The sequence below is a fragment of the Neolamprologus brichardi genome, chromosome 11 (assembly GCF_056152115.1).
Source record: "Neolamprologus brichardi isolate AB-2024 chromosome 11, ASM5615211v1, whole genome shotgun sequence".
In the NCBI taxonomy this organism is placed as follows: Eukaryota; Metazoa; Chordata; class Actinopteri; order Cichliformes; family Cichlidae; genus Neolamprologus; species Neolamprologus brichardi.
In genome coordinates, this window is record NC_142114.1 from 21,881,403 (window position 1) to 21,901,279 (window position 19,877).

The 19,877-nt window shown below is 39.3% G+C and overlaps 1 protein-coding gene across 2 annotated transcripts in view; it reads right to left on the reverse strand.

Annotated features, from left to right (window-relative positions):
• The window catches only part of LOC102787069 (mannosyl-oligosaccharide 1,2-alpha-mannosidase IA), a 192,029-nt gene that overhangs the window by 13,210 nt on the left and 158,942 nt on the right, over positions 1–19,877 (reverse strand). For both annotated transcript variants that reach the window (XM_087848343.1, XM_087848344.1), the window contains exon 5: positions 3,814–3,908. In XM_087848343.1, coding sequence (XP_087704469.1) covers positions 3,814–3,908 — 95 coding nt within the window. The remainder of the gene's footprint in view (positions 1–3,813; positions 3,909–19,877) is intronic.

The following is a 19,877-nucleotide window of genomic DNA, read 5'->3' on the forward strand; positions in this document are numbered from 1 at the left end:
ATGCTGTGAAGGTAATGGGTTTAATCGCTGTCCTAATCTTTTTGGTTTTATTCATACAGTCTAAAACATGCTCAACAGAGAAGCATATTAATTTGGATGTAAGAGGAGCTAATAAAGCTTTTAACTTTCTATATGCTCGCTCTTTACAGGATTTCTCTGGTTTTCAAGTGAAAGCATAACATTATTTTGTTTGTGAGTGCTTACCAGGACAACCTTCTGATACCCATTAATCTCCTCTCAGTGAAACAAAGTCTGATAGAGTTGTCATTTTTCCAACTGCAACTCCGTATTTGAAGCTAACAATCTAATCATTGTGCTGCCTTTCTGTACAACTTTTTGGCATGACATCAATTTCCTTGTTTTGTTTCCACAAAATTAAAGCACGAGAACTACTTTGGGACAACAATGTATAGTTTAAAAGGCATTTTTAGCTTTCTAGCTTTCTTTTCTGGTATACTGCCACTGCAGCAGCATTAAACCAAACTCCAGGGAAGAGCCTCAACACGTGCAAATCTCATTTTTTCCAAGGCCACTTGCAGACGAGATTCTTCAGATGTTATAGGGTACGTCATATTCTCATCACAGTGCAGCTAAACGGAGCTGAACAAAGTACTCTGAGTGCTGGTCAGACCTCTCTGTACTCAGTCTCTGCTTAATGCACGAGGCTTTGCCTTTTATTTCAGATAGAAATCAGTAACCATCTCCTGCAATCTCTACAATGCATTCCATCCAAAGTGCACTGATCTAATTAATTTTGATATGTGGTTATTAAACAACTAATATCATAATGACAACATTGAAATTATAAATTCAGATTTTTCTTCATTTTTATGCATAAATGCCAAATGTTTACCAGTTCCTGTGATGTAAAGATGTTACGTCTTTGTCTGTTTATGTGAATACAAACAGCCTGTATCACATAGTGCAGCACATAACCGTGACAGGCATTTTTCTGTGTATTTTGACATTTTGTCGACCAGTCAATAAATTAATAAACAATACAAATGTTAATTTCACTGACAATAAAAATCGGCTTATGTAATTCCAATTTAGTCAAATGAGTTTAAGAAACTCTCTCTTTGCCCATTAAATCTTGTATTATTAACCTAAGGTCATCACATTTCTGTGCTTTTTGTAAACGGCTTATGACACTGACCTAAGAAATAAAAACTGCAGCACATAACGTTCAGACGTTTCGAGAACTATTCCCAGTAGTTACACACTCTAACTGAGTGCATTTTAAAAAATCTTTTTCCGATAGTAGTTTTAAAATACATAAAATTAACTTGGCAGCTGGCCCAGCAAATTGGATCTCTGTCTGGTAAAAGTAAACTAATCAAAGGTCTATAAAAAATAGCCCTCTCCATCATCTAACATTAATTTATGTTTGACTGCTGTGATTGATGTTTGTTTAAAGTTTCATTATACTCAATGTCAAACTTAAGTTCTATGCCTTAATATAAACCTGGAGTGTTTTAGAAACTGCACACCAAGGTCAGCAGTGCTGGCCCATTAGTTAGTGCGGGTAAGATCACTCAACAAATCAAAGCTTAGTGTGGTGAACTGATGCTTGCCAATGATTAGTTAGGCCATAATACATTAAAATAATGACTTTACATATCCTCTAAGAGTTGCTGGAAGATATGCGATATCGGATAATGAATTGAGTTGAAATGTTGAGAAGGTGAGAAGAAAGGGGAGAGAAATGGTGGGAAGTGGCTGGCGAGTGAGAGCAGAGGGGAATCAAAGAGTCTGGCACTCTGATAAATGCACCTATTAAAGGTTTAGGGGCTGCATCGTTAATACTTCTGGCTTGAGTCATATCTGATTCCCGCTTCAAGTGGAATCAATTGAAACTCGGTACAGGGCAGCAGGTGTTGCATTCGTTTTTAGAGGGAGGAGTCTCTGGTAAGCAACATCACTGGCACGCATCCGTTAACCCTTTCACCTTCTTTAACAAACACAATCTATTCCATATCAGTCAGAAATATTATCGAGTGTAAAAGAAAAAAAAACAGATTAAAAAATGGAAATCAATACCACGTGTTAGGAATAATGTGCTTGGGAAAAGTAGGATCTTTTACATTTTAACTGCAATCATTTTAGCATTGTTTACGCTGTCATTTTAACAGGAACCATGAATTAAACACTACATCTAATGTTGTTAAGGGTTTTAAGTGCCGTTAAGAACATCTTTAGCATGTTGAAGGAGTTTTTGGCTACAGAACAGGAAATGTGACATTGTTAATTTGTAAAAGGGGAATCTGTGAATTATTGCATAATCTAAATTATAAGGTTGAGAGCCAAAATCAAAATCAAGATTTTATTTAGATTTTATTTTCTCACATATTTTCTTCCTCCAAATATTCGACAAAGCTGAAAGAAGGCTCCCTGGAGCGTATTACTATAATGATAGTGATCATGACCACATTCAGACTCTCTGTCAAACCAAATTTAGAATATTTAGTTTCTGTCACAATAAACTGAAATAATCTGAACGATTAAGAGTAAAAACTTAAAAAAAAAAGTGGTGTTTTTTTGTAGAAAGTCTACATATGCACTTCCTGTCAATCAGTTTTACCATACTGTTTTACATAATGTACACACACTAACACAGTAGTACACACACTATATACCATTAAACATAAGAAGAATCTATCATAAGGAAAAAAATCAATTAATGGAAACTCCCCTGAACTGACTTCCCCAGGGTGCACACATTCTCTCACACGCTGCATATGTTTACTTCCAAAGTGACGTGGGTTTGTTTTTGTGTGATACACTATGGGCAGTATGGGTCCTCCTGCCCATCTGTAGGACTGGCACTGTTTGTAATGTAGAAGGAATTAACTGTAGACTGAGGTAATTAAATCTTCCAGCAGCTGTCCAGCCTGGCTGGTGGGTTAATTGGTAGCAGGTGGAAGACAGGGGTGCCAGGAAGTATCTTATAAGAAAATACAATTAGTTAATGAGAAGAAGAGTCTGAAAGTTAAAACTTGGTCACGTAATTTTGATCCATATTCACATCATGATGTACCCTTTACACTTTGTTGTTCATACATCATACGAGTGATGACAAGACAATAGTCACGTTGCATGAATGTAGGCCAGCAATGATAATTTGCCTGTCACAGCCGACCGACACAGTGCTGTTATCATTCATCAGTTTGTCAGATTTCTTTATTGTAAGCTTTTCAGTTCCGATTTCCGTCTCACTATAAAACTGCAAGCCACTTTTTTCCCCTCTTTATTTCCACTCCAGCCTAAAAAGGGTCAAACCCACATCCAAACAAGCGGAGAAGCAAAACTCCACGCTGGAAATTGCTCTGAAAATGAAAATAGCTCGAAGTTGTGCTGCATGACTGTGGCATTAAGAAGATCATGTCAACACAGATTCTAGATTAGAAAAGCAATAGTTTAGAACAGATTGAAAAATTAACACTGTTCATTTAAAAACATGCAAATATTATTCAGACGATCTTCTGAAGTGGTTATGAACACAGATTAATTCTTATCTAAATGTCATCTGCATTATGAAGCTTAGCCTGCAGCTGATCCACTGTCAGTAAACAGAGCCTGTGTGACTGAGGTTTTTTTTTTTTTAAATACAATTTTGCTTTCCTTAATTGATGTTATCGCCACATTCAAACAACATTTATCTTACTTAATGACAACTTGCATGTTGAACTTTGTTTTTTTTCCTTAACTACAAGTTTTGCTCACTCCTGAATGTCAGAAAAATGTGATAGCTTTCAATCGTCTTTTATCAGAAAAGAAGGACAGCTGGACGCGATGACTTGTGCTGAGACTCACCTCCCGAGATTGATGACTCCTCGGGGTATTCCTGTTGGTGTGTTGAAGGCAGGCAGTAGCTTCTCTCCCAGCTCCACTGCTTTATTTTTGAACAACTGAAGAGAAAACACAAAATACAACTTGGTGAATATTAACTGACAAAAATACAGTATGCATACAGTCATGCAAGTACATCTATGTACATCCTTACTGCTTCCACAGGAATTAAAATGGTAAGCAGCAGTCAGGTGCTGCTAATCAAATGCACTTGATTAACTGATCATCAGCAAGTGTGAACACCTCTATAAAAGCAGAGGCTTTAACTGAGCATGTATGTGTGTGTTATGATGACACCACAATCTTCCCAAGAGTGCTCAAACTGTGCAATACTAAGAGAAACTACCCATCCCCCATCAGAGAACAACATCTCAGACTCGAACATTTAACATGCTGACTGAGCTCTGTAAAGTTCATGACATAGCAGCACAGCTTAGGTTTGCAAAGTTGCATCTAAACAACCCATAAAACTTGTGCAACACTGTTTACAGGTTTGGACAGCGCCATGTTTTGCAAAAACCAAACAGCATACCAATGCAAACACCTCATGCTGTCAAGCACGGTGACTTGGGTTTGTTTCACAGCCACAGTGGCCTTGTTTCTTGGAGTCAGCCATGATCAAGTTGACCATCAACACCTCTGTGTACCAAAGAATTAAATATGACCATCTGTCTGACCATTAAAGCTTGGATGAAACTGGGCTATGCAGCAACACAGCGATCCCAAGCACAGAAATGGGTGAAAAGAAAAGAATCAATGTGCTGCATTGGCCCAAAGTCTAGACCTCAGCTAGCTATTCATAAATGAATCCCACAAACCTCAAAAACCTTTATCATGAAACAACACTGTAAAGAAGAGTGGGTCAAATTTCCCCCAATAAATGTGACAGACTGATAAAGTAATAGATGAAATTACTACTTCAGGTTATTTCTGCTAAAGGTAACTCTATAATCTTAGACTGGATGTACTTTCACAAGAGTTATTTTTTAGACGACTGTAAAACATCCAGTGTGTGTGAATTCGTTTCTTCTGTTTACTCATAAATAGTTAAACACTTTGCCTCTGACCACCCTCCCCCCTCAAAAGACAAACAAATAAAACAAAACGAATAATGTAAAAGCATTAACACAACTGTTGTAATATTAAAATAACTCTTAGTTATGTGCTCTACGAAAGTCTATTTAAAACTGCACTCCCTTCACATCTGCACTAGCAACAGTCTCAAGTGGAGGCAGTATCATCTTATGAGCTGGACTATCTCTCATCAAATCTCCATTCATTCTCCACCATTAACCAGAGGGAATAGTGTTTGGGGGGAAAAAGGGAAAGGAAGATAAAAGAGTAAGACATTGAAATCTCGACAAAGAGAGAGATGTCTCAGAAGACAAAAAGGTAGCTGAGCAGAGGTGAGATTCATAAAAGAGTGAAAACCTCAGAGACTGGAGACAAGAGAAAATGACTGAGGAGACACTGACGTGTTATATGGAGAGAAAACGGTGTAGCTGAGGACAAAGCGCAGTCAGAAAGAGCTTGTGCAGGAGAGCAGTGACTCAGCAGAAAAATCGAAGATGAGAAGAGAAATTGCAGCCAGATAGCTACAGCCCACTTGTCTTTAGCATGATTATTATTGTAGAAGAGAACTTTGCAGAGTCTAGTTTGAAGTGTGCAGTTGTTTTGAAGAGAATTTCAGAGTTACATTAAATATTTACAACTGGCCTGTATATTCTTCACTCCATAACTATATAGGAAAGAAAAGAAGTTTAAAGCTGCCACAGAGCCATTTGTTTGGTAATGGTTGTTTGTTACTGACTGAATCTGGTTCAGAAAACAATCACTGGGTTATTTTAATACTTGAGGACATCTGAAAAATATCAATGAGTCTCATGTTGTTTTTACTTTTAGAAGGAATAACATAATTAAAAAAGCTCCCATAAAACTCAAATTAAACATGAAAGTAAGAATAAGATTTGACTACAATGTAAAAAATAACTTAAAATTAACATAAAAAAAATTAAGGTATTGAGCCTTTAACTGTGATTTACAATAAAACACTAATGAATGAATCTGGATTTCCGCAGCACATGTCATTTCACAACTTAATTATTTTATTATAAATAAATAATGAAAGCTACTAATTAGTTGCGACCCCATCAAAAAAAATTCAAAACTAAAACATTGATATTAAAAAAAAAGGCGAGCCTGTTTCACAATGTCACCTTGTCCTGTCCTCCATAGCAGACAGCATCAGTAAGAAAAGAAAAGTGCCATATAAAACCATAATTATATCTATACCTTAAATGTAAATGGTAAATGGCCTGTATTTGTATAGCCCTTTTACTAGTCCCCCCTAGGGACCCCAAAGCGCTTTACACACCCAGTCATCCACCCATTCACACACTGGTGGAGGCAAACTACAGTTGTAGCCACAGCTGCCCTGGAGCAGACTAACAGAAGCGAGGCTGCCATATCGTGCCATCGGCCCTTCTGGCCAACACCAGTAGGTCGAACTGGGCTCGGGGCTCGAACCGGCAACCTTCCGATTACAAGGCGAACTCAATTACATGGCTCAAGAGTTGGGAGTTGCACAGTGGGTTATACAGGTATGTACGCATTTGAACTACACTGTACATATCCTAGTAGTATGTACATCACAAGAATAGCCAAAAACACAAGAAACTGCATCACATCGTATTATTTTTTTACACCCTTAAATACAAGGACTAACACAAAAACAACTTCACTTATGATGTCAGAAATTTTATACTGATAAGAACAGCAGTAAGAACAGGAATACATCCTACATACATGTAAAAAGAAAGTTTAAGATTAGCAATACTCATCAATAGAACCTGAACGATAAGCTGGTTGATATAACCTGTTTGCCAATATCTCCATATCAGCATTTATAATGTCTGATAAGTGGAAATAAAAGTAAAGAAGACACGCAAGAAACACCCTTCAACCATATTCTGAGTGTTGATGTTGCATAGTTTGTCCACTAGAGGGTACTTTGCAACAACATGTATTTTGGACGCCACAAACAGCTACAAGCCTAACTGAGGACAGTCGGCCAGGGAATAACTGAGTAAATAAATAACTACACATTACAGACATTAGGGAAATCTGTTTATTTCTTATGTAAGTGAAATGGAAAAAAATATCAGACTTTAACAAGATCTATGAGATCTCTCTTAGATCAGACACCGAATATGAGTCATAAAATTCCTATATCAGTAAGGCTGATATTTATTTATTATTGGTTTCAGACACTGTATTAGTTTAAGAGTGTGTGTCTATTGAAAGATTTTATGGGACCGTGGTGGCATTACACAGTCACTTGTTAATTCTAGCTAGAACAGCCTCCCCCTTGACGTGTGTCAGTGCACATCTGTGTGTGCCACTCTCGCTCGAGTCCCCTGGTTCTCCATTTTATCAAAGAGCGCGGTAATGACCCTCCGCCTGGTCTCATCTCTCTTCATCGCCCCTTTCTACCGCCAGTGCTGCGCGAGCAAACTAGAAGCCCAAAGGCACAAACACACACACACACACACACATCCAAAACCAACACAAATGCAACTCTGTCCTCGTTTACGTTCTGCATTTGTGTCTATTAAAGCTTCACAACAGAAAGATACTTTAGATCATGCAATCAATCACATTTAAATGAACTCCCTTTACTACATTAAGTAACAGACAAACATGAAACAGAAGCTGTTGATTATATTGCATTCATTTATTATTGTTTGCTTGTTTATAAATTACATGATTAATTATAGTAAAAACCCTTTGGCAGGCATCGTCTCAGTGCACAGCACACAATCTAAATGAAAGGCTGTGTTCGTAAATCTATCTTTGCCGACACGCCGCTGCTCTCTTGTGCCACACTCAGAGCCTCCTCCAGCACACGAGCTTCCATCCTGAAGTGCTACCGTAATTGCACTTGGTGTGTTTGCACTTGCATCTTGTCCAATGTGAAGCTATGAGTAAAGTCCATGATTGGCTGGATTTACATCTCTTTCTGTGCTTTTTTTTTTTAAAATATTTAAGACTCCCTGCAGGGATGAAAAGGATGGACGGATGGTGGAGCAAGGCAAAGAGCAACGCTGATAGAATGTGACAGCCGACAGGTCACTTTCTTCACTCTCAGTTGAAATTTTCTGTCAGTTGGCAGATAGGAGGCTGGACACAAATGGCTTTTCTATCAGCTCTTAACTGCTGAAGACACACATCAAGCATGGAGTCATCTCTCCCAAAACAAACATCATCAGAGCCCAGTGGAGAGAAACTTTTCGTGGTCTGCCACTTCTGTTTACCACTAAAAACTCTTGAGTCCTCACCCCGGGGAACATGGCACATGGAAAAAAGAGGTCTATGCACTCTTCCACATGCCTAGATTTCAGTGTTAGTAATTTTGAACCTCTGTTTCCTGCCACTCTCTGCCTCAAAACCCTTTGTTCTTGTAGTTGTGTAACATATTTTTCTGTGCCACAATAACTACAGTTATTGTGGCACAGTAGATGCTACAGTGACCACAGCAATAGAGCTAATATACAAACTTAACTGAAACCAAACAAATATTTCAATTCTGTTGGATACTAGAAAATATATTAAAAACACAATCAGGACCATTATAGTCCAGCAATTTTTTTCCATCTTCAGTAATTTATATGGGTTTGATGGCTCTATGTGGAAAGCTGGATGTAATAAGAGCAGCACTAACAACCTATACAGAACAGAGCAGGCACTATGACCGGCATAACAATGACTGCGTCAGATACAGCGAAGCTAGGGTGTAAGTGGGTTGCAAAGCTGCTTGCAAATGCAACCGCGAGCAGGCTAATGCAGTTTAAATACTGCACGCAAAGCCATCAGCTGATGAGGGGGTTGATTATTGAGCGTGGTTGATTCAGCAGGGTTTTAAGACAAGTTTAACATAGCCTCTCTAAACTTATGCTAAGCTTAGCATTATGAAAAGTAGAACTGATCACACCTTCATTAACAAATCGAACATGGACAGCAAACATTTGAACTCTGTCGCATTAAAGAATAAGACATATTTTTCCTGTGTTGCAAAAGTTTGATAACTGCTTTCATCCCATTTATCTGAGATGGGAGAAAAATAGAATTTTACCTCATTCTTCAATCGTAAGCTAAGTCCCTTATTCATACATTTTTTGACTCTTCTTAATATTTCTTGGCAACCTTCCCTTTTCTTCTTGTCATTTAGGACACATTATCATGCGTGATTAGACAGGTGACGCACATGTTGAAAATATAATGTGGCAAAAAATGACTAGGACGGCGTTTTAGCAGCCAGCAAAGAGCATCATCAGCTGCTTGAATCCCTCCTCTCTGTGTCACTGGTGCTGAAGTGAAAATGGGAGTCTTTCTATGTGAAAACAAAGCCTTGTCTCTTTTACACCTGCCATCATTTCCTCTTTACTCATACTACAGAGATGTAGGAGACAAAGCTAACTGAAAACCTGACCTGCGTAAGATGACACAGGGGTGGCATGCAGCAGGGTCATCATGTGCAATTTGAAGGCAAATTTCATCCAGGGGGCTGGTTTGTGGCTCCTTGGATTCTATCCTCTATTTCTGAGAGCAAAGTGTATGCAGAGTGCATGCACAATCATATGTTGATTGAAGTTCAACACGGATATTTTCATGCAACTAGTTACCTATTTAAGAAGAGTTAATTTGAAATCACTTCAGGTTTCCTTTGATCGACAAGTAACAATAAAATCTAAGAAACTCAGTGGGTGAGTATTGGTGTTTTGAGAAACTTGGTGCCTAGCTGAGAAAAAAAAAAAGGCATTTTCCTTTAGACCAGAGATCTATAATTCATATTCTGGCAGCTTATGAGTACAGATCTTCAGACTAATCTCCTCCGCATCCCTCACAGCTCAGCATTGTGTGAGTCTGCAGTAGTTTTCTCACAGATTTTTCCCTTTGTTCTGACTTTCAGAGGAGAGCAGCTGGTCAAAAATACATGTATAAAGCAACTTGCAGTCAGCAGTTGTGATTACTTTTGTATAAAAAAAAATGTTATTTGGATGGGTTTTTTGTGATGCAGGCACTTCTCATGTGGAAATATAAACCATCCCTCTCACTAACAGCAGTGATCATTATCCTCAAGTTAACCTAATGGTTGGGACTTTGTTGCAAGATTCAGCAACTTTTCAAAGAAACTTTTTACACTTTTTTATACAAATTACAGGTGAGGCACATATCTCTCTCTCCTTCTCTACGGTTTAGCGAGCTGTAGCAGCCAAGGAGAGTCTGTGCACTATGCAAGAAAAGCTTTTAACTTTCTTTTTTTAGTCATTATTTCACTTCTAAATATAGCTAAAATCTCAACACAGCCACTCGCAACTTATGTGTATGGTTAGATCTTAGATCTTGTTAGATGACATTCCAGTTGTAAGAAAATCTTTGAATACCGTTTGCTAATTAGGACAGAATTTTTAGTTCTGGCCACACAACAAAGAATGCTTAAAACTGAACCGTCTCTAACGGCTTGCAATTAACAAGAAATGAAAACCTTGTAATGACGTCAGCCACATGATGATGAGCCAGGGACAAAACAGAAAATCGTGTTTGTAAAATCACCTTGTAGGCAACACATCACTGTACAGCAAAACGTGTTTATTTTCCAATTCTAATTCATCTGCTAACTATATATTACATTGTCATAACATAAAATGAGCAATGTCAATGGCAATTTTCTAAACTAAGGTGACATCTTCAGCATTGCAGAATGACTTCCTGTATTCACATTAGTAATATATCTAAAACAAAGTGCTCTTTGTTTGAACTAATGCTCATGTTCTGCTTACCTGTAGTAAATTTTGTATCTAGTTAATAAATATTCTGATACATTTCCTTAACCTATAGAGGTCAAACCAAAAACAGCTTTTGTTTTGTAAATCTGAAAAGAGATCAGTGTTAATAGAAAAAAAAAGGGACACTTTTGGCCGCTGTTTTATTCACAAGGGATCGCCAAAGCAGGTAGCTTTGCATGTTTGATTTGGCACATTTTTACACCGGGTGCCTTTCCTGGTCTAACCCCCAGTGGGATTTGTCTCTTCTTCAGGGATCCAAACAGATCTTTCACTTTTACTAATCTTTCACTTGTTAGTCTTAGTATAAATATACCATAATTTTCTTTCTTTTCCCATTTCTCCTAAAACAACTTGTCAGTCTCCAAATCCTACAATGAATACCCCTATAATCTGTTTTTATATGCACAGGTTAATTAGGCTGAACATACAGTTTACAGAGTCAAAGCTGGGAAAAGCTTCAAATAACAAAATCAGGACTTTTTGAGCCTAACGTCAGCTAAAGTTGAGCTCCATGCGACACCTCAAACGATGTTTAGTCAGTAAATGATGGTGCTGCTTTTATTGTGGAAACAGAATCCACTTTCACCACAGACTTAGTAAATCACAGATGTAATACACAAACACATGCAAAAAGACATCTGCAAACGAGCAAATTGAGTAAATGGTTGTAAAACATATTTACATGTTTCATCATAACTTGAACTCTGCACCCGTGGGGGTGTTTTAGCTGTGTTAGATGGAGTAATTATTTTGTTTTGGAAAATGGTCGTCCTACAGTTGAGAGTTGAAAAAAAAAAAACCAAGAACACATTAAAACAAGGTTCAGGTTTGCTGCAGGCTGAAAGATAGCTGTGGTTTAATTCTACTGAGGCTCCAACAGGACACTCATTTTCTCAGCGCGAGGCGAATGGAACGCATTCTTAGCGTAGCGTGTGCACCTTGTTTAATTTCTCTCCCAGCGGCATTGGTCATTAGTAGGATCCTTTTCTGTCCTCTTTATCTTAATCAGCCTGATAGGGGAACATAGAAATATTCCAAATAAAACAGACACCGTGCAGGTATCTCAGTGACTAGTTGCAGATATCACTGATTGAAAGGAATATTACAAGTCTCAGCTTCAATAGTCTTCCCCGGTACATCTACCCTTTCAACTGGATCTGACAAGACTGACAAGATGAGACCCTTTGATGCACATTGATTTCGTTCTTCATTTCACAAGCTGCTGGTGCGAGCTGACTGAAAAGCAGACAAGTCCACAGCTCACAGCACCATCATTTTACTATGCTCCAACAAGTCCAAATCTCACTACATCAACATTGTTGCCTTTGACCAAGCTTTACCCCTACTTTGAATACTGAGCTACAGATGGTAAGCTATATTTAGCCACAGTGGTGTGTAACATTCTCAATGAATATTCAAGGTTAATTTGGGCAAGATAGTAGAAAGACTGCAAAGTGTTCTTTTGCTTCTCTGTAAATCTCTACTATTGCCAATGAGGGAATTGTTTTAAAAGCCTAAACGCTATCCGAGCCAGTGGTTTCACTGCAAATTCCTATTCCATTGTTGTACCCCACTCACGTTTCAACATCTCAATCTGAAAAGCTGGCACAGTGACATAGCAGGCTGCGTTCAAGACGTACTAACTCGCAGCACGCAGTCTAACATCAGCCGTTCGCCCCTGATGTCGTAAATCAAAAGTACTCTGCATAATTTATGCAGCATACCATCGCCTGAGAGCGAGTAGGCGAACATGCTAAAACAGATCCAATAAATTAGACATGAGGACTTGCCGAAAACAAACGCAGTGGTAAAATGGAAGTACCCACCAAAGCCCAAATTGGAAAACAAACAAGTGGCGGCTGCTCAATCAAGCCCCCACTGGAAAGAAGCAGCTCTAAATGAGTCCACATTACAGCTATACTGTTAAGCAACGTTCATCAGCTTAAACGTTCTTCTCTCAAGTGCACGAGCCGCCCACAGACTTTCTGCCCCTCCTTTTGACCCACTAAACTGGGCTTATACAAATCATTCCAGTGTGCCGGCTACTGCCTCTGTATTATGTAGCAAACACAATAGCTGTTCTTTCTGCCAGCTTAGTGACGCAATTATTGAAGAAGATGTGGGTGCTGGTTGTAAAAACAGAAGAGGTCATTATTCAGTTGTTTCAACTTTAACATGATCTTTCCATATTACAGGGTAACCACCAAGTGGCAGTGTATGCTTCAGTTTTGATTTGGGAACCAAAACGCTACGTTTTATCATCCAAAGCTGCTTATTTTGTGTTATTGCAACACAGTGTGTGCATGAAATGAAAAAAAAAATAAAAAGAACAGCCAGAGGGAAGACTTAATCCTACTCATGTTTTACTGTGTTTTTTAAAAATAAATACACACAGACTCCACATGTTCGATTTGTGGAGCCATCTCCAAGCTAGCCGACGGCAAATCACTTTGAATCATTGTCTTAGCACCTTGAGAGATAATAATATTGGCACACTCCCCACCTGTGGCATACAGGACAAATAAAACAAGCTTGTCCGTCACATAGCAACACTGTTATACCCGTTTACGTATTGACAGATGTCATAGATGATCAGTCCTCGCTGTACCAAAGCACCCAGACATCAATAATTCAACCTGCAATTTGCAGGGTGCCACAACCTTTCCATCATTATTACTATGGAAGAGGAACAGGAAGAAGATGGGGCTGATGGTGTCAGATCCAATTCTCATAAGGGCCTTAACAGTCTCACAAGCCCGGTGTAGGAGGACAACAGGCACCTACTGGCCCACTCAGCTAGACACAAGAGCTAACAGGTACCTTCCTGTGTGGGCATCGACAGACAACGCTCCCAGAGAAACTGTAGGAAATCTAAGAGATCTTGTTTAAAGTGTAAGAGAGAAAAACTGTCTGGGACTGCCTGTGAGCTACATGCAAATGGTGGAGACATCACAACTCTGTGTAGGAGATGGATTAAAGTTTTCACACATACTTTGTTATATCCTGTGAGAAACTTGCAGGCTGCAACAGAATGTAAAACATTTGAGACCCAACAGAATAATGCAGAGGCCGTAATGTTCATTATACTCCCTCAGTGCGAAAGTGCTGTACTAGTACTGCATTAAAAATAAGTTTCAGGGAGGTGCTGGAGGGCAAACCAGACTGCCATGAAAAGCGGTTTACCGCACTGAGAACATGAAGGTTGAGGAACTCTGCCGACTGTGGCACAAGAGGAAAGCTCTCAGAATGGTCACAATTAGGATAGTTTAAGGTAAATCTGCCCACCGGATTTAAAATTCCCCTGGTGAAGTCGTTGATGTTTTGGAATAAATGGAGTAAATTTTGTTGAAAAATTAAGATGCATGTTAGGTTAGGTCACATTTTAGTACACCAAGCAAAGACAATGTGAAAACAAAATGTCAGGTGCACTTTATTCTCACATTTCATTAACTTGCGACATACAATTTGTTTACATGTCAAATTCATGCAAATGAAATATGTGCTTGAAGTGACACTACAGCATTCTTCCTGAAGCATGAAGTCTCTGGTATTTGGCACTTTGTTGTTCAGACAGCCTGTCGTCATCGGAATAATAAGAGAGAAAAATGTCCTGCTGGTGCCGCAAGAGAAGAAAAATTCAGTCACCAGTTTCATTAGGAATAATTGTCTGGACACCATGAATGTTTCCACAAACGTTCATAGCAAGAAAATTGTTGGAGTATTCCTAAAGTATTTCCTAATATTCATGACATTCATGACTCTTTTGTTTTGCACACAAACAGGATGTACTTGCCTTTATATAGGGCTTTTCTAACTGACCACTCTAAGCGCTGAGACAAAACCCTACAGAGCAGCACTGCCTTTAAATCCATCTCTTGTTTTAAAGAGTTAACACTTCTTAATCTAAGATATTTCTGAACACTGAACAATAATACCGTATATACCTGTTGCTGGTTCTTCAAAACAGATGAAACGATCTGAGAGAAAAAAAAATGCAATTTCACGAGTGGTAATGAGATCTGGGGAATATAGCGCGATGAGGGGTTGAGGATAAAGTGCCTCAGTTGAAAAGAAAGAGAGAGAGAGAGAGAGAGAGAGAGAGAGAGAGAGAGAGATGTGGGTTCGTGGTAGGACTGGGATGAGAGAAGGCAAGATGAAATGAGGAAGATCACTCTGGCCTAGTGCGGATCAGTGGTTCAGTTGGCAATATGTGCTAGTTGTTTGTGGAGTGTAAGAGAAAGATGCAAAGAGAGAGGCCGGGCTTCTTTAAAAGCCCCTGATGGCAGCGTCGGGCTTCAAAGCATCGGCTGCCTCATCAAAGACTCGACTCAGTGAAGGATATGGCCACTGTGATGCCTCGTATGCGGGGGAGCGACTGTGTGTGACTGTGTGTAAGCTGGAGTGACAGATGCTTGCCTGAGAATGTGTTTCTCTAAATTAAGAAAGCACATATCATACTTTTAATGATTAACGAGTCCAACGTGAATCTTCTATTGGAGCTTCAAACAGTGGTTGCCAAGAAGGAAGAGATATCAGTCCAAGTAGCACACATGTTATTGTGTAGCTTAGCAGTTACCTGCTAAAACCACTAACCCATTGGGGTATAGATCCCTGTGGGTGTCATGTGGTGTGTAGCAGCTCGATGGTGGCAGTAAATCCGCTGGGGTCTTGTGGATTGCAGGGTTGGGTCTGTGTGGATCAGAACTGTTTTAGCACATTCCCACAGATGATAAGGATCTGGGCAGTGGTTCGTCTCCATGGTTGAGAATTTAAACCAGTGTGAAAAAAGACGCGCACACACACACACACCAATCAGGTCTTCCTACTTAAGGCTGGCTTTCCCAATTATGTTACAATATACAACTTCACAGATTTTGAAATGTTTACATCCTGGGTATGAAAATGATTTAGTCTGTTGTTAATGCCTCCCTTAGTTAAGACATCATTTTAAATTGAAGTCATGCATTACTGAGAGTGTGACCACTCCTTCCAACTGTCACCTCTGCCAGTCTGAGTCACTGAATTAGATGTCTTGATGGTGTTGATGGATTTTTTAGACCACTAATAATATGGAACGCCTTTTAGTTACTAGTACTGTACCTTTAACAAGTTTGTGCTCCATGGTATTGCTACAATAAAAGATGATGACAATGTCACTGTAACCATGTCCATCTTTTATGTACAGTCAAAATAACCCTAACCACACGAATGCAGGGATCTATTGTTTTCTATATTGTAATGTAACGATTCATTTTACCTTTCATTTGTTTTAATGTTGTAGCTGTTTGGGGTTTGTCTTTGGAGAGAAATTCCTGTTCTGAATGACGGAAACTCTCTGTAATATATCCTTGTTGAAATAAACAAATAAACAGAGCCTACATAATCACCGAGCCTCCGTGGAGTCTGGAAAGAAAAGGCAATTCAGTTTAACACAGTGCACAGGCTGCTTAGGGTAGATAACTGCCATTCAGGCCCTCAAAATTTAACTGCTTTTCCTCGGAAATCGAAACAAGTAAGACACTTCAGAAACTCAATTTCACAAGTTCTTCAAAAGGGGTAAGCGCACAGGCAGCAAGTCACTTCTTATAATGATAGACATTTTATCAGCTAGCTGTAACACCATATATTTGTTTTAAAGCAAGAAAGAAGTTGATACAGGCTCGCAAAGTCAAACTGGATTCTTTAAGATTAGAAATGGCGAAAAGTGGTGTAAAAAGCTAAAGACTTCATGACAGTGAAAAGTACTGCAGATGAGAAAATGTGCAATTATACTGTATCTTTGTCAGTGCTCGTTTTATCTGTGCCACACCCTGATAAAGCAAAGTGGTTTAAACAAAGGTGATTTATTGCTGTTGAGCTTATCTGGAAATGCAGAGATGACTTTTTATTTTTTGGGCATATGTAAATGGAGCACAGGCTGCACAGAGTCGGAGAGAATCGAAGAATAGGGTCACGCAGGGGTCGCGCACAGCTTCAGTATCAGGCAAGCAGACCTTGAATCTAATAGAAAAACTGATGCTTTTTTCATTTAACATGAATTCAATAATAAAGAGATTTCGACCTGAGTTTAAACATTCACTCTAGTAAACATGCTTCACTTTTTTTTAATGCAACAAGAGTAGTTTAGTGATATTTCACTTAGCCTCCTAAAATATAACACGTAATGATTTTTTCCCCATTGCAGCAGAGAAAATACAAGAGTACAAGAATGCATATTCTCTACAGTCTGGTATGCCAATCTCCTTAAAGTTCAAATCTTGTCGCAATTTAAAATAAATCCCTCGCTGTAAATTCACCTTTCAAAACAGTCAAACACAAAAATGCACTGTTTCATTAAGAATGTAGTGCTGTACTTTCGTTCACCTACAGAGCCTGAGCTCGAGCGTGCTCCTTGTGTGTCGTGTGTCCTTGAGCGAGACGTTCAGTTTCCATCAGCGGCATGGCAGCCATTCAGGTGATCCTCTGCTCTGAAGAGCAAAGTCAAATGACAAATTCCCTGTGGGCAGCAGCAGTACAGAAATAATCTAACAGAAGGGTAAACGAGTTGAATTCAGACTGAATGAGTTGAATTCAGACATCAACCCACTGTGTAAACTCTCAAAAAACATTAACCATGTTTTTAGACGTGCCTTCGGGCTTCAGTCAGCTTCTGTTCTATAACACTACGGAGGCTTCGCTGATGACATGTCATTTGTCTGTGATCTAACTCGCTCGTTTCTGCCGATATAAAAATCAACCCCCTAGGATAAAAAGAATAATGTGAATTCCACCCGATCTTCCCTGTTATGATGGATCCCCCCCGATTCTTTCAACACCAACCTCACATCCATTAGGCAATCATCATCTCTGACTCTACCTCGGGGACCTGCTTCTACAGCACTGCATTCTTCTCTGCGATTGGCCTGGCAGGCTTTCTGTTGCCTCGCTGTTGCCATGGTTTCGACTGGAGCTGCGCTGCAGTGTTTGCTAGCTCCATCTGTCTTGGGTGTCAGCTGGGTGGAAAATGCTGTGATTCCACTCATTTTCTCAGTAGGGGGTGGCATCCATCCTGCTGCCACTCCTCTGTGTCTGTGCTAGCACAGATCAACACGGTGCCTGACTCAAGTTCACGCGCAGCTCGACAGCAAAGAGGATTTTTGTTTGGTGTCGGACATGCTTCGTCAATTTGAAGGCAAAATAATGTTAGGGAAGCTGAACAGATACACTTAACTCCTGCCAAAATACCCAGGCGCATGTTTCAACCACTGGGAGTGAGGAATACAAAGATGTAAAGCTATTCAAATTCCAAAGAGAAACAAGGTCATCCAGATCAAATTCCATAATCAAAAACTCTAAACTGCAGCTTATTTCACATTTCAGTCTCACTTTAAATCAGCAGAGTGGTTTCCAGCATTTTCCATCACTGAACACTACATTTCTACTCACTGGAAAATGATTGACACAATATGAGAAAATACCACCAGCAGTATAGCCAGTTTTGCTAACGGTGAAATAGCATGTGTGCTCAATGAGCTAATGCCAGAGTACAGGCATGCTTGAGGGCATGATGCTTGCCTCTTTTCCACCTGTGTTTATCAACACTAACTGTGCTTGCTGGCTCTTAGCCATTTATACCAGAGCACACCAGCATGGGCCCAGTTTCTCCTCAGGGTGGTGGTATTTTTTGTTGAAACAGCTTTGTCACATTAAAAATGACATCCAAGAAAAATTAAGTGGTAGTCAGATCACTAACTCAAAAAAAAAAAAGAAAAAAGAAAAAGAAATTGCACTGCACTACTAAAAGATAACTACAGGCAGTAGTGACTATATAAATAACAACGAATCACTCTGACACTTCTCATTGTAAGAAGAGCACATGGATTTTTGACCTCTCGCAAGAACTGGAACATCTTCAGGCAGAAGATTTTAGGCTGAATATTCTTACAAGACGGTGAGTAATAGTGTCTGATATTCCCCAAGACCCTTTGATGTGTCAAGGCCTGAGGTCATCTGAAGGGTCCCATCTTGCCATAAATGTCACAGCTCATAGACATTGCTTAGGCCTTGGTTCTTTGATCCTAATTAAATGTTACTGCTCGCCAACTGCCAAGACAAAGAGGAAGTGCAAGAGAAGAAAAAAGGACTGTAAGGAAAACAGGGGAGGGAAGGTCCGTGTAACAACGTGTGACACGCTGTTTGATTTGCAGTATCAGAGTAAATTAAATAACTTTACAAATACATAACTGTCTCTAAATTTGTTTGTCAAATCTTCACGTGTAAAATTATTGTAATGTTCAATTTCACTGACTTATGCTTGTGGATAATAAGATCCAAGAATACCAGGGCAGCTACAGACCCAGTTACACTAACACATTTATTTACATATCTGAACATGCAATAATTTCTTTTCATTTTGCTTCCAAGGAGCCAGACTTTTGTAATTTCCTTTAATGTGGTCAATGACCAATAGTGTCAAAGGCATAAAAATACTTTTCTTGCACCAACAAGGTGGCGCCCAAAGAGATATTAGCTTAAAACTGAACAGAAAGGTGTGAAATGTGTCCTTGAAAATTCTTGAGAAACCTGGACAAGTGGGCGACGATAGAAGAAGTGGCACATCTAAAAATCTACAGCAGGTGAACAGCATAAAAAAAACAACATCAGGTGTTATGATCCTGTCAATTATAAAAAAAAAAATTAAAAAAAGACCTGAGGCCGGACCTAAGACATGCATCTGGGTTTTCAGTTGGTCCATCTACTCCTTGACAAAAACTCATGGTCTCAGTGGAAAAATGTCTGTCAGAGAGTCATTCTAAGGGAAGGGAAACAAGGAGAAAAGACAGAGGTATGCCAAATAACGCAAGAACTAGACAGAAAATCATTGGCAACAATTCTTACGGAGTGATGACTTCATATTTGAAATTTTTGGTTCAAATTGTTGTTGTCAATATAGGTCAGGAGAGAGGTACAGAGAGTGTCTAGAGCCATCAGTAAAGTACTGTCAGATTTTGATGCAGTACCCATCTGGAAAGCATCTGACTGGCAGCAGCTTCATATTTCAGCTCGACAGTGATCCCAAACCCACTGCCAATGCAGAAAAGGGATACCTGGATGTAAAAGCACTCAATGGAACATTATCATGGTCCGGTATTGGCCTCCCAGAACCAAGAAGATTATTGAAGCAGTGAGTGATTATGCTGACAG